Consider the following 24,169-nt stretch of genomic DNA (forward strand, 5'->3'; position numbering starts at 1 on the left):
TGCAGTCAGAAGTTGTGGGTCACTAAGGGACATTATTTGTTAATCATAAAACAGACCTCTAAACCTTACACAAGGAATATCTCCAGAAGAATGCCTCCCTTGATCTTCTCTGAACACCAGACACTTGCTTCTTGCCCATGTTTCAGTCAGCTTATTGAGTAACTACTAACTTTGCTGGTGGGAGGACCTGCTGAATGTTCAGCCCTGTCTAAATATCATTCCTTTCCTCCTGGCATCTTTCAGACTATCCTAAACCGTCACCAAATCACAGCTTTCTGTAACTCAGTTCTTGCTCAAGGCCTGGAAAGTGAAAGTCTCTCAGTCATGTCTGACTCTTGGTGACTCCATGGACTATACAATCCATGGAATTCTCCAGGTCACAATACTGGAGTGAGTAGCCTTTTCCTTCTCCAGGGGAATCTTCCCAACCCAGGGATCGAACCCAGGTCTCCTGCATTGCAGGCAGATTCTTTACCAGCTGAGCCACCAGGGAAGCTCCAAGGCCCGGAAGGGTTGTCATTTCGTATACCTACCTCTTCTTATACCTCAAGGTTCCCTTCCTTGAAGACTTTCCTTCTCTCCTCAAGAAACACCCCAATTCCAGTTAAGCTTTTTCTGCAAATGAATTCAATGTATTTATCTTCAGCAGCACTAACAGCATCTATTATGCCCTGTATGCCCTGCTTGGCAGATGTAAGCAGGATTGACCCTGGGCTCTGTCGCTTGTAAGGTTGAATTCAGATTTCGGCTCCTCTCAGTGACTCCTGGCTGGGTATATGCTCCTTGCAGAGAGGAAGGCTTTGGTAAAGGCTTGACCTAGTAGGTAAAGTTGCTGGTAACTGGGCAGAGCTCCAGGGCAGCAGTAAGCCCCAGGCGCTGTGCCATCCAGGGCTTTTCAGTGCAGAAGTTAAACCTGAGTCCCTAGATTCCCAGGCTGAGTAGGCAGTACACCATGCTGCTTACTGTGTGAGCAGCACATAATATGGTCATTTCTTACCTTCGTTGGTCTCAGTGTAAAGTAGAGATGATTATGTAAACAGTACCCAATCATACTCAGCCTCTGGGACTGACCAGTCAGACCCTGTCATCCCCAAAGACACAGTCTGGTCATTGATAACCACATACTGACAATAAGGCACGCAGTTCCCCGGTGCTAGCGCTACCCCATGCAGCCTAGGCCCTGGGCATCCTCACTGTCGCACACACACAGTAGCTCTAGACCTCCAACCCTCTCGACTGTGGCACCCCCAGTCGAATGGTGTCTCCGCTTTCTTGGTCCCCGGCGGATGATACCGAGAGGCGGTGCGGGTTTCCCAGCCGGCGAGGTTAGGCGGCGGCACGCCGGAAGTGGCGGCTGGAGCGGGAGTACTGAGGTGTTGGCCGGCTGTGCTGCGGCCGGGAGCCGGGGGCGGGGGCGTTGGCCATGTTTCCCCTCGGGCTCCGTTGCCCCGGAGGGAACAGGGCGGCTGGAGCCGGGGCTGAGGAGCCGGCACCCTATAGGAGAGAGGCGGCTGCTGCCGGGCCGCTCCCTTCCCCGCCCTCGCCACTACAGCCCAGGGCTGACGCAGCCCCTCCCCCGTCGCCCGGCGGGAGCCCTCGCAGTCCCTGCGCCCCCTCGGAGCCCCCCGGCGGGCGCGCGCTGGAGCTCGGGCTGCCCGGAGCTCCAGAGTCCTCAGCCGCTTCCGCTCAAGGAGATCCTTCACCGCCTTCCCCGCCACGCCGGCCACCCGGGCCTGACTGCAGGGCCGGGAGCCGTGGCCAGCCCTGCCTCAAAGCCCGCCTGGGCGGCCCTGGCGCACGGCTCTTCGGGTGGCTGAGAGAGCGCAGCCTGGGCCGCGGGCTGTTCGTGGACCCGGCGCGGGACAATTTCCGCACCATGACTAACCTCTATGGTTCCATCCATCCCGCGGATTCGGTGTACCTCAGCACCCGCACCCACGGGGCAGTCTTCAACCTCGAGTACTCGCCCGACGGGTAAGCGCGGCCCCTCGGAGGGCGGGGACCCGCCTTCTCCTGGCGAGGCTGCCGGTGCGCGGCTGCCCGGGGCCTGCTCGCCCAGCCAGGCCTGGGGTTTGGGAGTCCCAGTGGGGCAGCCGGCTTTCGTGCCCCTGACTCTTGTGAAGTGCTCTGTCGCTGTTGGAGGCCCCGTCCGGCCCTTGGAGGTAGGTGAACCCGGGGCTGGTTTGCTCCTCTTCTGGACCAGAACTCTCCGAAGTGACTAAAGCAATCCCGGCAGGTTTGTCAGAGCCAGTCCACAGTTAAGGTTTTCTGGTACACCGTAGATGCTCAATAAGTTCACTTTGAATAAATTCCCATTTCCCCCGGCACCCTAGGCATGTTTTTCCCACCTAAGCTTTGTCAAGGGTATGGAGCCTGCAGAATCCCTGTTCCCTGTGCCCGACCTGCGCTGAGGGTACAAGTGTGGGTTTCTTCGTTCCTTTTCTCCAGTAAGATACTAAGATCCTGCAGAGAGATATCTTGTGATGTGGGCATCTGTGAAGTTTCCAGGCTAGACTAGATGTTCTGTTAACGGTATCTAGCCTTTTTCTTGGCTAATTAAAATACCATGTTTGGCCTCGGTTTACTTTGAGCTATGGAGAATTTTCAAAGTGATATCTGTTTTTTAAACTTTGTTATTTGAGTACAGGAACAAGTTCAACAGCAGTCAAAGGAAAAACTTTACACAGGGTTCCACCATGAGGAGACATAAATAATACAACTCTTACCAAATCAGGGCCTCTGGATTCCTAGTCATTTGCTTAGTTGTTCATTCACTCAGTCCCTCATTCAGCATGTATTTGTGGAGCACTTGCTATGCTCCAGAGGCAGAGGTGGCAGTGGTGAGCAAAACAACAAATGGCATCGCGTTCATTAGTCTTGGGACCTATTGGTTCAACTAGACATTAATAAGCATACTAGATAATTTCATAATGTATATTTACAAGTTGAGATAAAGGCTGGAAAGAACCTGTTGTGGACTAGGGTGTTCAAGGTTTCCCTGAGAAAGTGACACTTAACCAAGATAGAAAGATGAGTAGGAGATAAATTAGTCAAGACAGTGTTGAGGAGGGGATAGAAATATTTCAGATGAAGGAACTGGTATGTCAAACGACCTATGGTTCTCTAACATATCATGTTAGAGAAACTGAAAGACGATAGCTTAACAAAGGAAAAAATTGTGCTGAAGAAAGACATAAAATATGCTAACGAAGGAGCAAAGTACTAGAATCTGGGGTCACGGAGCAGGTACACCCTATTTCATTTCACTTGCAAATGCTTTTTCTTAGTATAGTAGTTGAGTTGAAACAGTGACTGTGCACCTGAATACAGGGAAGATTGGTGAGAGGAGAAACTATTCTGCTGAAGTTTATCTGTGGAACCTTCTCTCCTCACTCCTTCTTCCAACCAAGTGCTATTCCTAAAGTTTCTCCCAAAATATCAGCAGTTTGTTCTTCATAACCCTTCAGTTCCTCTCTTCAGCATATCTCAGCTCCTTTCCTTCCAGCCTCCTACCTGTTTTCTCAGGCCTTCAGAAATAGTTGTTTCTACTCTTTGAAGGTGGAATTTTAAGTAGAGGGTGAGAGGGATAGAATGAGTTATGAAGAAGGAATTCTCATTACCAGTACTATAAGAATGAGGAGTATATTACTGATAGTTCTTGTTTGAATATGGGCTATGTTTTCCTATAGTAACATTTTTGTAAAGGGTGGTACTTTATTTAGGTACTCTGATATTTCATGCAATAACATGCAACTATACAATTACTAATTACTTACTGTAGAAAACCTAGGCAGTAAATGAAACTAAAAGAAGCTGAATATCCATTATGATCCCAGAGAGTAAATGAATATCTAAGGAATCTTTTTCTTTGTATATATCTTTTTTATTTGTTAAAAAAAATTTTCTTCTTCACTGCACCATGTGCAGCTTGTGGGTCTTAGTTCCCTGACCAGGGATTGAACATGGGCCATGGCAGTGAGAGTGCCGAGTCCTAACCATTGCACTACATGGAACTCCCTTTGTATATTTAACATAAAAATAGAACCTACTGTTTTGTAGCCTGCTTTTTTTCATACATTATAAATTATCTATGTTAATGAATATATTTCTACAGCATTGTTTAAAATTTTTCATTGGTTAAAATAAAACCTCTAAACTGATATTTTAAATTTATGTCCTTATGGTAAGTCCTTAGAATGAGTAAAAGGTTATGAAGATTTTGGATTCCTATTATTAAATTGTCCTTTGTGAAGACTGTACCAATCCTTATTCTTATCAGTCCCAATGAAAGTGCTTGTCTTCCTGTACCCTTGCCAGTATTGCACATTGCCATTCTTTTTCATTTCTGTCAAGGTAATAGGTGAAAATAGTTCAGTGTTTTAATTTTTTAGTCTTCTGACTACATCTAATATGCCCCACTTTTTATAGGACTTAAAATGGTTTTATATAAATTGACATATCTTGTTAAATGAGATGATTTCACATATCCTTCAGTTACATATAAGTTAAATCAGCTTACTGGATACTGTAACCACTGACAAGGACTTCTCAGTACAAAAAGAAGAGGTGATACAGAAGGTAAGAATTAAAATTAAGTATTTGATAGAGACCAGACTAGAAACAATTTGGCACTAAGAAAGAAAAATGAAGGCTACATGGACCAGAAGGTAATTTGTAAAGAACTGTAAAATGTTTTAAGCAATAGCAGCATTGTCAAGATAAGTGTGTCACCTCCTAAAATGGTATTTTGAAAAAGGAAATTTGATAATATTTGCAATAATATGGATTTTCTTACGCTATCCTCTATAAGAATACATTAGGCACTGATGTAGAGAGAATTAGTATAGTGGAAAATAGAAGTGAAGAACTTATCCAGATTGCAGACAAGAGAGGCAAAGAGACTGAAAATATGAAGGAGGATTGGTGACACAAAGCACAAAGAGAAAAATGCATACCGTGTATCTGATTAGTTCCTAACGAAAATGCAATAATAGGATAAAACAAACTTGAAGCAGCAATAGCTGAGAACTTTCCAGAATTGAAGAAAGGTATCAAATGATTTAAGAAACCTGACACACGCCTAGCAGGAATTCTCCCTTGCCATAGAGGAAACTGCAGGACAACAGATATAAAATAGTAAAAGCCAGAGGGAAAAAGGCCTTCAAAGGAGTAACTATGCAAGTGAAAGCCAATCAGTCATCAGTAATAGTGTAAATTAGAGGATAGTGGTGATTACATTTCAGTATGCTGGGAAAAACTGCCAACCTGAATGTCTATACCCAGCAAATATGGGTTCTTTGTTCTTGTCGAGAACAAAGATGAGATAAATACATAAGCATCCAATCAAAGCTCAGTAAGTTTGCCACCAGACCTTCAGTAATGGAATTCTAAGTTCAGAGAGAAGAAAGTGTTTTCAGCTGTAAGGTCTTGAGATAGTAGAAGGAATGAAGATCAAAGAAAGTGGGAAATTTGTATGTAAAACAATCTGATTTTGTTTTTGGGGATTAACAAAGATGTAGCTAAAATAGAAGACAACAATAGCATATAAATTATGAACGGATGTTCGAAGTTCCTTATTTTTTTGAGGGAGAATTGTGATATATTCACTTTAGGCTTTAATGTGTACATACTGAAATGTACAAGGTAACCACCAAAAGACAAGTGTATTATTTCAGGACTAGAAGAAGAAAAAATTTTAGAATGAGGAAAACATATTCTAGAAGACAAGAAAGGGAAAGGGAAGAAAAGTAGAAAAGGTATAATAAAACACAAAGGATCACTGAAAATAAATACAAATATTACTAATTACAATATAGAAGTACTAAATGTACTTCTTGTACATAAGATAGAGGATATATCAAACACCTAAGCAAAAGAAAGATGGTGAGCTATATTTAATATCAACATAATGGGCTTTAAGGCAAAAAAATTACTAGACATACATTACTTTATGTTCAGATCAATTCACCTGAAAAATAAAAAAATTCTGAAATTGAGTTTTTTAACTTATATACTCCAAAATTGATAACTTCAAGGAGAAAAGAGAAAACTTATAGAGTTGATATTAATGTACATTATAGCATACCTCAGTTAAATCAGGCAGACAGAAACAGTACTACTTCTAAAGAGTATAGAGTACCGCATTCAGGCCTGATGTTCAGCTAGTACACATTGGTTCAGCTGTACCAGTTGTTAAAATATTAATATATATCCATGGTGGTTGAATAGTTAGTTACTGCCCCAAGTCCACTGAGTGCCCTCCTAGTACTTAAGCACCTTCCATAGGATCTCCTAGAGTAACCCATTTGTGGTAACTAGACTCTTGGGAGATCCAGAGATAAAAGGAGCAGTCAGATGAGAGTAATGGCACTACTGGAGGCACCATCCAAACGTTAATTCTCTTGACAAAGTGTGAACACCCACTGCAGGATAGAACCCGTGGCAGGTAAATGAGGTCAGTGGGGTGGTTTGTGGATGAATACCATATGGATACAGATCCCTAATCTTATCGTTCTTACTGAATTTCACCTTTATTTAGTGGTATAATTTTCCCAAAAGCCACTGAATACATACCCACCACAGGCATCAGTAACACTCTATTAATGAACATGACTGCCAAAGTAAGTGTTCTCTATATCAGAAACATTTAGTTAAGAGAACTGAGATGCAGAAAGGATGTTAAAGGATTTGTACTCTTAACGTTTATGCTCTTAACTACTGTATTACATTATGTCTCATCTGGGCTGAAGGATTAGGTTTGATATCAAATATGATGTATCAGTTATTTTGCGACTTAGTTATTAATATAATTGAATGTAAAAATTAACAGCAAGCATTATAAGCGCCAAATTTTTTCCAGTATACTTACTGTTAACTGCAGCAAAAGATAAAAAGAGGATTCAGCTCCATGAACAATTTTATTGCTATTAAGAGTGATTTTTTTTTTTTTACTTATCAAGACCACAAGTTACTTAATAACTACCTATTTATAAGGAATTTTTAAACTGAAATATAGTTGCTTTACAATATTGTGTTAGTTTCAGGTATACGGAAAAGTGACTTAGATATATGTATATTTTTTCAGATTTTTTTCCATTATAGATGTTATAAGATATTGACTATACTTTGTGCTGTATAGTAAATCCTTGTTGCTTATCTATTTTATCTGTAGTGGTTTGTATCTGTTAATCTCCTACAATGAAAAAAAAAAAAATCTCCTACAATGGCAAGCCACTCCAGTACTCTTGCCTGGAAAATCCCATGGATGGAGGAGCCTGGTAGGCTGGAGTCCATGGGGTCGCTACGAGTCCGACGCGACTGAGTGACTTCACTTTCACTTTTCACTTTCACGCAATGGAGAAGGAAATGGCAACCCACTCCAGTGTTCTTGCCTGGAGAATCCCAGGGACGGGGGAGCCTGGTGGGCTGCCGTCTATGGGGTCGCACAGAGTTGGACACGACTGACGCGACTTAGCAGCAGCAGCACTCCTAATTTATCATCCCTTCCTTCCTCTTTTGTAACCATGTTTGTTTTATATGATGACTACCTGTTTAATGTGGAAATTCTTGGAGGGTCTTTATGCAGTTTCCTATGGCAGTTCATGGTCCAAACAAAGGCATCTGGGTCAAAGAGATAATTATGGCTACAATTTCTAAAATTAATAAATGTTTGGGAGTTACTAGAATAATTTGATAAACAATTTGAGTTAGAATTAATATCACTTGGCAAGCATTTTTATAACCTATAGGTTAGCCTATTTTTTAATTTTGTAAATTTAAAATTTTTATTCATATGTTAATTTATACTACTATTGAATATTTAGTATTTTTTAATATCACACTTATGTAACAGCTGCCTCATGGCTTTTTTTTCCCCACACACACAAAGATGAGTTAAAAATTCCTCTCTTATAAGGCCACATATTTCACAAGATTGTCATTAAATAGTTTCTCAGGATAATGTAATTGCTAGAAATCAATAGCATGTATTTTCAAGTTAAATATTTATAAGTAAAAATTTATAAATAGCTCATAAGTCAAAGTAGAAATGATAATGGAAATTAGAAATATTTAGAACTAAATGAAAATACCACATCTCAAAAGTTGTGGGATATAAATAAATCTGTACTTAGTATGAAAATTATGATTTTTAATAAACTAGAAAGGAAGACAAGGAAAATTAATTAGCAGAGTATCTATCTCAAGAAACGATAACAGAATAGTGAAGTTATAACAAAGTAAATCTGAAGAAAGCCAGAGGAAGGAAATACAGAAATATAGCAAAAAATTATTGAAATTCTAAAAATCAATAGAAATATGCAACAGAAAGATTTGTCTTTGAAAAGACAAAGAATAATGAAACATGCTCATTAAATTGATCAATAGAATACCCAGATAAACAATATTTAGAATGAAAAGGGGGATATAATTTTAGATGCAAGAAGCAGAGATTGTAGCTTTCCAGAAGTAGCAGAATAGGTGGTTTGGACCAACCCTCCAACTGAGAATAATTAGAAAATCTACAGAAAAACATCAACATCTAATATAAGATATAAACAGTTACGTTTGAAGGGAATAGAGAACTGAGGCAGTGAGGAAATTGCAGGGCTAAGCTCTGCAAAAGGAGGGAAGCCAGAGATGTGAATCCACCTTTTTAGCCAACTGAATGTAGCAATATGGTAGAAATGAAAGATTGATTTGACATTAGAAAATATATTAATTGTAAATCACTGCATTAACATATTAAAACTATAGGATAATTTCAGTAAATGTTAAAAAATATTTTATATACTTTAATGTATATTAATGAAAAAAAATGTAACAGATTTGAGGTAGAAGAGAATTTCCTTAATCCAATAGTAGGAATCTACCAAAACAAACAAACCAGCCCTATAGCAAACATTGTGCTTAATGATGAACTGGTGACTGTATTCTTAAAGATCAGGAATAAGACAAGAGTGCTTGCTATATAAACATTTCTGTTCAACATTGTACTGAAGGTCCTAGCCGGTGCAGCAAAGAAAAAAAGTATTAAAAATAAGAAAGCAGTTGTTTGTAGATGATTAATGATAATTGACAAAGAAAACCTAAAATAACATGTGATAAATATTAAAATAAGATTGATGAATAAATAACATTTAAAAAAATCAGTTGACCTTCTGTACACCAGCAGCAAATGAAACAAAATTAAAAAAAAAAAATTTACAAGAGCATCAAAAAATATCTCAAGTACCCAAGAATAGATCTAATGAAAGATAGGCATGATCTACATGGAGAAAATCTCCACTGCAAATGGAGATATGTCATGTTCAAGGATTGGAAGTCTCTGTATTGTAAAACTATCAACTCTATGCAAACTTTTCTATAGATTTATTACAACCTCAAAATCCACAGGTGGATATGTATCTGTATGTATAACTTCCTATGTCAATTCTAAATGTATAAGGATGTACAAAGAATTGTTACAGTTCTCTTGCTAAGAATATCTTAAATATATGGAAAACTGTGCATATTACTGATGAGATGATCCAATGCTGTATGATATAAATTGTACAAGATTAATTTGTAAAGTCACTGCCTCCTAATAAAAATACCAACAAGATTTTTTAGTAGGACCTGACATACTATACCTAAAATTCATTTGGAGAAGAGAGTATGACATTAGCTTCCCCTAAAATGTTTATTGGGGCAGTGAGGGGGTCTTGCTTTGCTACTTGCCAGACCTTTTAGAAATTGCATGAAATAGAATATAGAGTCCTAAAAGAAAATCTATATATGACAAAGATGGAATTTACAAAGGTATAGAGTTTGATGTTGGGACAAATGACATCTAGTTTTAAAAGTTACAAATTATGCCATGTACAAAAATAGATTATATTAAAATGAAAAAATGACCATCAGTCTTATTGATCTTTTAATAGCTCTCTTGTTTATAATGTTTAACATTAAGACTTTCCAAAAATCATTGATTCATTACTTTTATGCATGAAAAGAAGACAAGTTCATTTCATGACTCTTCTAACAAAAAGAAATATTTATGCGTCTTCTAAAATTACATATATTTGAACATTTTTACTCATGGTAGTCAACTAAAACAAAAATCCTACGGATATTATTAAATTTTTTAAATTCAGATACCTCACAAAAGGATTTAGACGGACATCCTTTAAAGGATAATTTCATGATTTCTAAATATGGAAAAGATTTCAATTTAGTAGATGCTTCCCCTTACCTTGTTAAACATTTGTTCTGAATTTTAAAGTTTGGCCATTTAGAATTCTATCTTACGCACTTTCATCTTAAAGTGTAAAAATCCCATGTGCTTTTGGAATTATAAATTGAAAAGATTGCACTTTCAGAATTTCATTTGAAAGTAAAATCAATGCATTTCAATCTTGAATTGAAATCAAGATTTCGTTTGCTAGGTCTGAGTCTAAAATATCAGTATTTACAGAAAACTAAGACAAAATCAATAAAAGACAATAGATTTTCAGAAATCAAAATGGTGTTTGACTATCAGACATAAAAGAAATTGACAGTAACACAATAATAGTAGGAGACTTTAAACACCCCCAGTTTTGATGGACAGATCATCAAAACAGAAAATTAATAAGGAAACACAAGTCTTACATGATACGTTAGATGAGATGGATCTCATTGTTATCTTCAGGACATTCCATCCAAAGGCAGAAGAATACACCTTCTCAAGTGCACTTGGAACATTCTCCAGGATAGACCACATGTTGGGTCACAAAACAAACCTCAGAAAATTTAAGAAAATTGAAATCATATCAAGCATCTTCTCTGACTACAATGCTATGAGACTCGATATCAATTACAAGAAAAATGTAAGAAACACAAACACATGGAGATTAAACAACATGTTTCTAAATAACCAATAGGTTACTGAAGAAATCAGAAGGGAAATCAAAAAATTTCTAGAAACAAGTGACAATGAAAACATGACAACTCAAAACCTATGGGATGCAGCAAAAGCAGTCTTAAGAGGGAAGTTAATAGCAATACAGTCATACCTCAAGAAACAAGAAAAACATCAAATAGACAACCTGACTTTACACCTAAAACAACTGGAAAAAGAAGAACAGAAAAACCCCAAAGTTAGTAGAGGGAAAGAAATCATAAAGATCTGAGCAGAAATAAAAAGAAATGAAAGAAACAGTAGTAAAGATTAATAAAACTAAAAGCTGGTTCTTTGAGAAGATAAAAGTGACAAACCTTTAGCCAGACTCATCAAGAAAAAAAGAATCAAATCAACAAAATTAAAAATGACAAAGGAGAGGTTACAACAAACAATGCAGAAATAAAAGGATTATAAGAGACTATTATGAACAACTATATGGCAATAAAATGGATAACCTTAAAGAAATGGACAGATTCTTAGAAAAGTTCAATCTTCCAAGACTGAACCAGGAAGAAATAGAAATTATGACCAACCCAATTACAAGCACTGAAATTGAAGCTGTGATCAAAAATCTCCCAAAAAACAAAAGCCCAGGACCAGATGGCTTTATAGAATTCTGTCAAACATTTAGAGAAGAGCTAACGCCTATCCTTCTAAAACTTTCAACAAATTGCAGAGGAAGGAACATTTCCAAACTCATTCTTTGAGGCCACCATCACCCTGATACCAAAACCAGACAAAGACAACACAAAACTATAGGCCAATATCACTGATGAACACAGATGCAAAAATCCTTAACAAAATTTTAGCAAACAGAATTCAGCAACACATCAAAAATCTCATACACCATGATCAAGTTGGGTTTATTCCAGGAATGCAGGGATTCTTCAATATATGCAAATCAATCAATGGGATACACCCTGTTAACAAATTGAAAGATAAAAGCCATAAGATAATCTCAATAGATGCAGAAAAGGCCTTTGACAAAATTCAGCACCCATTTATGATTAAAACTCTTCAAAAAATAGGCATAGAAGGAACCTGCCTCAATATAGTAAAGGCCATATATGATAAGCCTACGGCAAACATTATTCTCAATGGTGAAAAACTGAAAGCATTCCCCCGAAGATCAGGAACAAGAAAAGGGTGTCTACTTTCACCGCTATTCAACATAGTTCTGGAAGTCCTAGCTACAGTAGTCAAAGAAGAAAAAGAAATAAAAGGAATCCAGATTGGAAAAGAGGAAGTAAAGCTCTCACTGTTTGCAGATGACATGATACTGTACATAGAAAACCCTAAAGATAGTATCAGAAAATGACTAGAGCTAATCAGTGAATTTAGCAAGGTTGTAGGATACAAAATCAATACATAGACATCACTTGCATTTCTATATACTAACAATGAAAAATCAGAGAAATTAAGGATTCAATCTCATTCACCATTGCAACAAAAAGAATTAATTACCTTGGAATAAACTTAAGGAGACAAAAGAACTGTACACAGAAAATTTTAAGACACTGATGGAAGAAATCAAAGATGACATAAAAAGATGGAGAGATATTCCATGTTCCTGGGTCGGAAGAATCAATATTGTGAAAATGATTATACCACCAAATGCAATCTACAGATTCAGTGCAATCCCTATCAAATTACCAATGACATTTTTCACAGAACTAGAACAAAAAATTTCACAATTCATATGGAAACACAAAAGACCCTGAATAGCCAAAGCAGTCTTGAGAAAGAAGAGTGGAGCTGGAGGAATCAACTTCCCTGACTTCAGATTATACAACAAAGCTACAGTCATCAGAACAGTATGGTAGTGACACAAAAACAGAAATACAGACCAGTAGAACAAGACAGAAAGCCCAGAAATAAACCCATGCACCTACGGGGCCCTTATTTTGACAAAGGAGGCAAGAATATACAATGGGGCAAAGACAGCCTCTTCAATAAATGGTGCTGGGAAAACTGGACAGCTACATGTAAAAGTATGAATTTAGAACACTTCCTAACACCATACACAAAGATAAACTCAAAATGGATTAAAGACCTAAATGTAAGACTAGAAACTATAAAACTCTTAGAGGAAAACATAGGCAGAACACTCGATGACATAAATCAAAGCAAGATCCTCTATGACCCACCTCCTCAGTTCAGTTCAGTCACTCAGTTGTGTCCGACTCTTTGCAACCCCATGAACTGCAGCACACCAGGCCTCCCTGTCCATCACCAACTCCTGCAGTTCACCCAAACCCATGTCCATCAAATCCATGATGCCATCCAGCCATCAAATCCTCTGTCGTCCCCTTTTCCTCCTGCCCCCAATCCCTCCCAGCATCACAGTCTTTTCCAATGAGTCAGCTCTTCGCATGAGGTGGCCCAAGTACTGGAGTTTCAGCTTTAACATCATTCCTTCCAAAGAACACCCAGGACTGATCTCCTTCAGAATGGACTGGTTGGATCTCCTTGCAGTCCATGGGACTCTCAAGAGTCTTCTCCAACACCACAGTTCAAAAGCATCAGTTCTTTGGCACTCAGCTTTCTTCACAGTCCAACTCTCAAATCCGTACATGACCACTGGAAAAACCACAGCCTTGACTAGACGGACCTTTGTTGGCAAAGTAATGTCTCTGCTTTTGAATATGCTATCTAGGTTGGTCATAACTTTCCTTCCAAGGAGTAAGCGTCTTTTAATCTCATGACCCACCTCCTAGAGTGATGGAAATAAAAACAAAAGTAAGCAAGTGGGACCAGATTAAACTTAAAAACTTTTGCACAGCAAAGGAAACTATAAGCAAGGTGATAAGACAACCCTCAGAATGGGAGAAAGTAATAGCATATGAAACAACTGACCAAGGATTAATTTCTAAAATATACAAACAGCTCATACAACTCAGTGGTGGAAAAACAAACAATTCAAAAAGTGGGGAAAAGACCTAAACAGACATTTCTCCAAAGAAGACATACACATGGCTAAAAAACATGTAGAAAGATAATGCTCAACATCACTCATTATTAGAGAAATGCAAATCAAAACCACAATGAGATATCACCTCATACCGGTCAGAAGGGCCATTACCAAAAAGTCAACAACAATAAATGCTGGAGAAGGTGTGGAGAAAAGGGAACGCTCTTGCACTATTGGTGGGAGTGTAAATTGATATAGTCACTATGGAAGATGGTATGGAGATTCCTTAAAACACTAGGAATAAAACCACCATATGACCCAGCAATCCCACTCCTAGGCATATACACTGAGGAAACCAGGGTTGAAAAAGACTCATGTATCCCATTGTTTATTGCAGCACTATACAATATCTAGAACATGGAAGCAACCTAGATGTCCATTGACAGATGAATGGATAAAGAAGTTGTGGTACATATACACAATAGAGTATTACTCAGCAGGAATGCATTTGAGTCAGTTCTGATGAGGTGGATTAACCTAGAACCTATTGTATAGAGTGAAGTGAGTCAGAAAGAGAAAGATAAATATCTTATTCTAACACATATATGGAATATAGAAAAATGGTACTGAAGAATTTATTTATAGGGCAGCAATGGAGAAACAGATGTAGAGAATAGACTTACGGACATGGGGAGAGGGTGAGATGTATGGGAAGAGTAACATGGAAACTTACATTACCATATACAAAACAGATAGCCAACGGGAATTTGTTGTATGGCTCAGTAAACTCAAACATGGGCTCTGTATCAACCTAGAGTGGTGGGATGGGGAGGGAGATGGGAGGGAGGTTCAAAAGGGAGCAGATATAGGTATACTTATGGCTAATTCCACCCTGCTTATTTAACTTATATGCAGAATACATCATGAGAAACACTGGGCTGGAAGAAGCACAAGTTGGAAGCAAGATTGCTGGGAGAAATACCAATAACCTCAGATATGCAGATGACACCACCCTTATGGCAGAAAGTGAAGAAGAACTAAAAAGCCTCTTGATGAAAGCAAAAGAGGAGAGTGAAAAAGTTGGCTTAAAGCTCAACATTCAGAAAACGAAGATCATGGCATCTGGTTCCGTCACTTCATGGGAAATAGATGGGGAAACAGTGTAAACAGTGTCAGACTTTATTTTTTTGGGCTCCAAAATCACTGCAGATGGTGATTGTACTCCTTGGAAGGAAAGTTATGACCAACCTAGATAGCATATTCAAAAGCAGAGACATTACTTTGCCAACAAAGGTTCGTCTAGTTAAGGCTGTAGTTTTTCCAGTGGTCACGTACGGATGTGAGAGTTGGACTGTGAAGAAAGCTGAGTGCAGAAGAATTGATGCTTTTGAACTGTGGTGTTGGAGAAGACTCTTGAGAGTCCCTTGGATTGCAAGGAGATCCAACCAGTTCATTCTAAAGGAGATCAGTCCTGGGTATTCTTTGGAAGGAATGATGCTAAAGCTGAAACTCCAGTACTTTGGCCACCTCATGTGAAGAGTTGACTCATTGGAAAAGACTGATGCTGGGAGGGATTGGGGGCAGGAGGAGAAGGGGACGACAGGATGAGATGGCTGGATGGCATCACCAACTCGATGGATGTGAATTTGAGTGAACTCCGGGAGTTGGTGATGGACAGGGAGGCCTGGCGTGCTGCAATTCATGGGGTCGCAAAGAGTCAGACACGACTGAGTAACTGAACTGATGGCTGATTCATATTGAGGTTTGACAGAAAACAACAAAATTCTGTAAAGCAATTATCCTTCAATAAAAAAGTTTAAAAAATGGTGTTTGTAAAAGGTTTATAAAAATGTAATTTTGTAATAGGAAAGGGCTGAAACAAGAAACAGTACTAAAATCCATAAAAGAAAAGGTTTAGTTTAACTAAAACTGGTTTGGTAAGATGTATGCTAGACCTTTGAGTGCATTTTAATAGATGCTGATGAAGAATTGCCTAATTTATATGATCTTAAGTTGCCTCATTTAAGCATGTTTTTCTGAAGCCAGCTTTTCTCATGTAAAAATATGTTTTTTAGGCTCCTTCATAGGCATATAAAGTTATCCCTTTTTAAGTGTTGCACCATTTTGCAAAGTATTATATACTATGGCTTGTATAATTGATCTTTCTTTCATGTACACTTAGGTTACTTCTAGTTTCTCCCTACAATGAAGCATATCTTTATATGTGCTTCTTTGTATTTGGAAATTATTATTTCTGTAGATTGGATTCTCAGAAAAAAAAAATGCTGAGATAAAAGATATGCACATTTAAAATTTGGTAGATACTGGTACTCTCCATACAAGCTGCATCCAGCTTATACTTCACCATAATGTATGAGAGTAGTATTTCCTACTACTACTTGGAACAGTGAATAGTCTCAATCTTTTAAATATTTGCTACTAATGTGGACAGAAGTTATTCATGTATATCTTATATAGTCATAAATAGATGAATATCAATAAAACGAGAATGCTAAATAAACTAAAATGTGTCATTTCCTTCCAGGTCAGTGCTGACAGTTGCTTGTGAACAGACTGAAGTTCTACTTTTTGATCCTATATCTTCAAAGCACATAAAAACACTTTCTGAAGCTCATGAAGACTGTGTAAATAATATAAGGTTAGTATTACTGTGAGAAAGTAAATTTTATTAATGTGACCCAAAATATTCTGTTTTGGAAGTTAGTGAAAATTTATAATGCCTTGACCAGCAGTACTAGATGGTACACATTTGTGAATTGTGCAACTTTTCCTTTTAATTACAAAAGTTACTGTTAACCATTTTGGATTGGAATCTTTCTGAAATGCATTTTCACTTCCATATAATTTTACCTTTTCTCTTTGTGTTTTAGGGCCATCATTATGAACCTCAGCCATGTATTTTGTTAGTCCTGTAATGCTTTGGGCAGTGCCATTGCTTAGCCTCTCTCACCACCAGCCCCCAGATTCAAACTGTTGAGGGGAAAAAAACAGATAGGCACAGAGAACTTCTTTATTGTTTTAAGCTCCTTAAATTCTCAATAATGTGGGAAATAACAGTTGTATAGTTTGGTGGACTAATACACAGTCATTAAAATGATGATTACAGATGCTGCATATCAACATGGACAAATGCTTGAAATAGTACAGGTTAAAATCATAAAAACTGTATAAATAGGACATGCAGAAGAAAAAGAGGAAGTATTTTAAAATGCTTACAGTAGATAGAATGAATGGATTATGAGTAGTTTTCTGTTTTCAAAACTATATAATGAGATTATATGACTTTTGTAATGATTACTTTTAATTATCAAAAAAAAAAGAAATGCTCCAAACATATAGAACAGTAGGTTAAATAGCACAAAAGATACAGCTAGGCTCTGAAACAACATAAACATCTTTGTGGCCATGTGGCCAGACTGGAACATACACAAAAAGCTGTTAAAGAACTGAAGACACAAGCCCACTGGGTTTTCAGGCTGGCACTGACATGTAGTAGTTTAACTCTTGTCCGGAATCAAAAATGCTAAAGTATTTCATGTGAGGCAGGAACCAGAACCAGAATTATTACATGAAGCCAGGGGTTTAGTTGGAATGTCTGTCCCATATTTGTGAAAGGCTGTAAAAAGGAGAAAGCTGTTAATTACCTGGGGCTATAGCTTTTAGCTGATAAAGATTTGTATAGCCTCATGACCATGAATTGAATGAAGCCATTGCTGAGTCAGTGATTGAAGGTATATATGTGATAGTTCCAATATCATCATGAAACTGGAAGCTTTGATCTCAATGAGACCGAGTAGTGAATTTGGGTCCAGAAATCCAAACAGGACAACTATAAAATCATTAAATAGGAAGAGAGAAAGAAATTGTTTTTTTCATCTTTCTTACTCAAAAGGAGTCTACAACCAAAATTCTAAAACTCATTAAGGTAATCTAATATTAATATAACAAAATCAGCAACTGGAACAGGCATTTTCTCCAGATGAAATTAACTTTTATGGAGTAGTCCAACAAAGACTTTATTTTAAAAAATGAATTATTTATTTTTTTTGACTAGGTAATACATGCACGTGGTACAAAATTCAAAGGTACAAAAGGGTAAACAGTGAAAAGTAAGTCTATCTCCCACCTCTGTCCCCTAGCCACCCAGTTCCTCTCCCCAGAGGCAACCACTATTACCAGTTTCTTGGTATCTTTTCTGAAATAGTTTATGCATGTACAAACATATATACACATACACTCATACATGCACACACGCACACACACACACACACACATATATATATATATATATACACTTTTATATAAATGGTAGCATTCTACACATACTAATACATACCTTGGTTTTTTCACTTAATGACATATTTAGAGATCATTCCATATTTGTACCCATGGGATGATTTTATTCTTTTTAACGGCTGCATAGTATTCCATTGATTGGAAGACACTTTAAAGCATTTTTAGGATGCTCAAATAAGTTAACAGAAAAAAAAAAACCCAGATACTTTCCATTAATAGAGAGCTCAAAATTATGAAACAAAAGAGATGAAACAAGAATAGGTTAATATGGAAAAGAAGTAACTAGAACTTTTATAAATTAAAAATATAGTTGGTATATTAAAAAACTTAATAGATGGGATAATTATTACCCTGTACACCACTGATGAGAGAATTAATGGGTTGGAAAATATTACTAAGAATTTTACGTAGAGATTAATTGAGATATGTAATATATCAAATACAGAAAAAAAGAAGTTGCAGAGATTGAAGGAGAACTAAATTTTGAAGACACAAAGGCTGAGAATTTTTTGCATTGAAAAAAGACCTGAATTCTTGAATTAAAAGTAAACTGTAGTGTTTAGTGGGTTAAACAAGGATAAATTCACATCTAGACAGGTTGTGATGAAACTCTAGGATATCAAAAATAAAGAAAATCTTACCACCAAAGTTAGAAGCCAGATTATCTATGGAGCTATGATAATTAAACTACCTGATTTCTTATCACCAATAGTTGATGCTAGAAGAAAAAGGAGTAATACCTTAAATATCAGTACAGTCCATGGGGTTGCTGGGAGTCGGATACGACTGAGTGACTTCACTTCCACTTTTCACTTTCATGCATTGGAGAAGGAAATGGCAACCCACTCCACTGTTCTTGCCTGGAGAATCCCAGGGACAGGGGAGCCTGCTGGGCTGCCGTCTATGGGGTCGCACAGAGTCGGACACAACTGAAGCGACTTAGCAGCAGCAGCAGCAAGACAAAGTAATGTTTGATACCATTTCATATCCAGATAAATTCTTATTCTAGGATAAATAATTTCAATTATATATAATAATTATAAATGTTATTATTAATAGAAGGTAGGTTAGGATTTTAGGGGGAAGAAGGTGCATTTAAAACAAAGTTATAATGAAAGCTCTAGATCAGCACTATCTTAAAAATTGTCTGGTAGTCACATAAAGACAGTAATTTTTAATAATTTATTTGCTCCAATATGCCTAAAATGTTATTTCAACATGCTATCAGTATTAAAAATACTGAGATATTTTACTTCCTTTTTTTTTTTCATGCTAAATCTTCAAAATCCAGTGTATATTTTAAACTTAGAGCACATCTTGAGTCAGACTGGCCACATATTAAGGACTCAAAAGCAACATGTGTCTAATGGCTACCAAATTGCACACTGTAGCTCTGGATGGTGACAACAAATAGGTTGTATGGGTGAAGGAGATTTGTTCAGTGGGAAGGTATAACATTTAAGGTTCACATCATGTTTAGGAAGAGGATAGAAATACTAAGTAATTTCTGACTCTTTCAGAACAATTTATGATTAAATATATATGATAAAAAATTAATAAAAATTTCATTTATAGCTTTCAAACCAGCAGAGTGGGGTAGGGGGTGGCAGAGACTATTAAAAACTTGATCAGTAAACAGAAGGGAAGCTTAAAAAAGTAAAAATAAAAAAGCAAAGGAAAGGAAAGATAAATAGAAAACAAGAAGTAGAAATAGGTCCAAAATATTAATAGTCTACATTTACATATAAATGAATTGATCTTCTTTATTAACAGACAGAAATTTGAATAAAAAACAAGATCACACATATACTCTTTATGAAGATACCAAAAATAAAACTACCCAGAAATGGGAAAAGAAAATTGATGTAGGTTATCCCTGTTGAACAGATGGAAGACCAGAGGCTTTCTTTGATAAGGATAAAGTGTAACTACATATTAAAAGAAAAATCCACCAAGCATATATAATAATCATGAACTTGTATAAAACTTGAAATTAAGAAAGCAAAAACAGAATAATAAGGAATTACTAATACATGTCTATAATCATAGTAAGAGGTTTTAATACAGTTCTGTACAAAAACTGGTAAATCAAGCAAATAAAAATTAAGTTGTAAAAGATTTTAAATACTTTGAATAACCTTTCTGCTAAAAACAGAAATGTTGGATAATTTTTCTTTAATATTGTTTTAATGTAGAGTTGAGCTGATAAGAAAGTAAGGACTCCTAGGGCCAAATATGAAGTGGAAGCAAGAATGCAAAGAAGTAAACATGTATTCAGCTGGCTTTTACCCTGGAGGCATCTGCTAAATGCCTGTGACTCTTTGAGTTTCTGTTTTGACAGGTATGAGAAGTACAAAGGACAGGAGAGTTAATTCTACATCCAGTTCAAGGTGAGGAGTCTAGTAGAAAACTATGCATAAGACTGGGGCTACAAATTCTGCAAAGGGCTACAGTTTCAGCATTAAGGTTTTCTAGAAATAAACCACCTTGTTTATCTAGACTGTGGCACTGGGTAGAGGCATGTCAAAAATCTCTGTGAGTTACTAACCACAAGCGAGCCTTCATGCAGCCTTCACACAGCCATATGGTCCAAACCCCTCCAGCCAGCAATTTTAAATTGGTTCCAGCTTAGTAGTGCTGTGAGAAGAAATGCAAATCTCTGGAGGAGAAAACTCAGTATTATAAAGAAGTCAGTTCTTCCCCTAAAGTAGTCTGAATTTAGTGCAGTTTTAATAAAACATCCCAACAGGATTTTTTATTTTTAATTTTTTTTTAAAGGGTTGTTTTTTTTTAAAACTTGATATAAAAGTTCATACTTAACGATAAAGCACCAAGAATGTCTGAGAAAACTTTGAGGAAGACTGAGATGATACGAGTACCCACCCCTCTAGATATCAGACCTTATCTTAGGACAGGGATAAATTAAGTGACCAATGAAATGAAATAGAACTTCCAGAAACAGACACATGCCTACATGAAAATTTGATTTATGACAGCAGGTTATTTACAAACCAGTGGGGGGAAATGAAAGAGATTGGTTTTGTGTGTGACTTGATGGACGTGAGTCTGGGTGAACTCCGGGAGTTGGTGATGGACAGGGAGGCCTGGCGTGCTGTGATTCATGGGGTCGCAAAGAGTCGGACACGACTGAGCGACTGATCTGATCTGATCGGATATATATAAAAGATGAAAATGAAATTAGATTTCTACCTCATATCATAACTAAAAATAACTGCCAGTTTCTTTGTTTTTAGAAGAAATATAGAATATATTTATATTCTAAGTACAATAAAGGATTCTTTTTAAGACACACCAAAAAAGTATAAACCATTAAGGATTGATAAAGTCACCTATATTAAAATTTAGAACTTCATTGTAACTAAAGACATAACAGTGTGAGAAGATGCGCGATAAGCTGGTGGGAGAAGATATTTTCTATGCACATAGCCAAGAAAAGGATTAGTATCCAGAATATATGAATAAATTACCTTAAAGCAAAATAGGCAGAGACTCACTAAGAGAAAATATCAATAAAATGAGCAATAAATATGGAAAGATTTTCAAGCTTACTAGTTATCATGGAAATGCAAATAAAATAGCAATAAAGAACGAGTATTGGCAAAGATGCTGAAAAATAGACACTTAGACATTATTGATGGAGTATAAATTGGTAAAATTATTTTGAGCAATTTAGCAATATCTGGTTAAAATTGAATATCAGTTGTTTAAAAGAAACCACATATGGATAAAGCAATGTGTAAAGAAGTTTCATTATAGCATTGTCAGTAATAGAAGTTGGAAACAAATCTCCCATCAAGAGGACTATAAATAAATTGTATACTCATACAATGGAATACTATACATCGGTTAAATGAAGTAGAAGCATCAGCATCTGAGATGTATCTCAGAAATTCAGGATTGAGCCAGAAAAACAAATTGTAGAATGAGCTGTACACAGTGTGATACCATTTATATAAAGTTTAAATAAACGTAAACTTGATGAGGGCATGTATTTGTTCTCTGCTTTATCCCCAGCACCTGGAACTGTGCCACATGTGGGTGCTCATTAAATACTGACAAAATAAGTTGAATGCAAAACAAAACTAAATTGCTTATGGATGGATATACAGTTGTGAATTCATAGTATTAAAAACTTGCAAGGGGAGTAACAAATTTTGGATAGTGGTTCCCTCTGGAGAGGGAGGGAGGGGAATGGGATTGGGGAGGGATATACAGGGTTCTTTGATTGTTTGTAATGTTCAAAAAAAAAAATCTAAAAGATAACCAAACGTTCACATGTGATAAAGCTGGGTGGTGGGTATCACAGGTGTGTGTTATATTCTTCATTATTTTCTTTATGTTTCTAATATTTTTACAATTTAAAAATTTCTCATCTCAGAAAAGACATGTCAGGTTCTTTGCCACTACGCAAAATGACCTCTGACTAATTTGCTGTTAGAATCTGTGCTGTTTTTCAATATCAGTTCTCATCTGCTGCTGTCAGTGTGCTTGCTCTAGTACCTGACACAAATTTGAATTTGCTTCTTATCTGTTAGAAAAACAGATTATGAAGCCATTTAGAAGTATGTATCTCATAAGTGTTTTGAATAAACATCAGAAAGATCCTCTGGCATGAGCTTAAGTGTGCATTACTTATTAATAATACTAACTTCTATTTTTTGAGTGCTTACCATGTGCCAAACCTTTTGTGAAGCACTTTTAATACACTATATTGTTTAATCCTCACAGTATCCTGATGTGAGACAGATATTGTACCCATTTGTAAGGAATGAAGAAACTGCAACTCAGATAGAGAGATTTGCCTGTGCTCTTATATATAGTAAGTGATAGAACTGGAATTCATACTTAGTTCCATTAGACCACCTCAGTGTACTGTTCAGAAATACAGGCGTGCGTTTCCCAGTTTGGTTCTAGATAGTCATTTTCCACATACTTAGTGCTGTTTTGTAGTTCATTTCTTAGTTTTGAGGTTTGCTTATCTTGTAAAGTTAAAATACTGATATTTGTAGAGTATTTTCTGTTGCTTCATGTGAAAGTCAGGGGGAAAATATGTAATTTAAATTCTTAAGCCCATTATACAGCCTTCTTTCTCATTCATGAGGACTCTGTATGAGGATTTGAGTCCATATAATAATCAAGGTTCCCTAGTTATGAGGTTGCAAGAGGAAGTGAAGTTATCATAAGACTATTTACTTAGCAACATGGCAGTTAAAAAAATCAGTGCCCATTTAAATATTCTAGGATCTTCTTTTCCTTCCTACTGTCTTTGTTGGTCTTTTTCTGATTGTTACATTTCAGACAATATAATGTGGGTACAGTCCTTATCATGGGGAACATGAAATTTCTGATCTTGTAAAGGATGTACAATTTTGCAAGACCCTGAGAAGTGATATTAATGAACTGGTCAAAATCATTGGCAAATGAGGATATGATAGAGTTAGACCAGTTATCAGTTACAAAAAAGAGAATGACAGAATTGATGACATGATAGAAACTTCAGAGAATTAAGTGAATATCTCATAGGACTAAGGGAAAGGCCTTTGGGAAAATTGATGAAGATCTTGAATATTATTCAGAAATGGCCCTCTTTTTATTATAGTACAAAATTCAAAAGTAAGGATGTCATATTCTGCATCATAATTTCATTGGAAATGTTATGTAAAAACCCATACATTTAACTTATTCTCTTTCTAAGAATTTGCATATAATTAAATGCAAAAAGGCTTATTATATGATTTTGGTTTTAAGATACATTTCCCTTGTACAATGAAATGTTGGTACCTGTTTTAAGAAAATTCAATTTCAGTTGCTGTTATCCTCTGAAAATGAAAACCTCAATTTATCCAGAGCTCCTATAGTCATGTATTAGAGTTAAATGGGGTTCTATTATATCCTAGGCTTCCTTGGTGGCTCAGAGGTAAAGAATCTGCCTGTCAGTACAGGGGACGCAGGTTCGATTCCTGAGTCAGAGAGATGCCCTGGAGAGGTATATGGCAACC

At 36.8% G+C, this 24,169-nt stretch overlaps 1 protein-coding gene across 1 annotated transcript in view; it reads left to right on the plus strand.

Moving 5' to 3' along the window:
* The first annotated feature begins 974 nt into the window (after positions 1-974).
* Positions 975-24,169, plus strand: part of DCAF10 (DDB1 and CUL4 associated factor 10) — a 51,824-nt gene continuing 28,629 nt past the window's right edge. Inside the window, exons 1-2 of the mRNA XM_055578565.1 lie at positions 975-1,974; positions 16,378-16,491. Coding sequence (XP_055434540.1) covers positions 1,424-1,974; positions 16,378-16,491 — 665 coding nt within the window. The 5' untranslated portion in view covers positions 975-1,423. The remainder of the gene's footprint in view (positions 1,975-16,377; positions 16,492-24,169) is intronic.

This window comes from Bubalus kerabau, chromosome 4 (assembly GCF_029407905.1).
Source record: "Bubalus kerabau isolate K-KA32 ecotype Philippines breed swamp buffalo chromosome 4, PCC_UOA_SB_1v2, whole genome shotgun sequence".
In the NCBI taxonomy this organism is placed as follows: domain Eukaryota; kingdom Metazoa; phylum Chordata; class Mammalia; order Artiodactyla; family Bovidae; genus Bubalus; species Bubalus kerabau.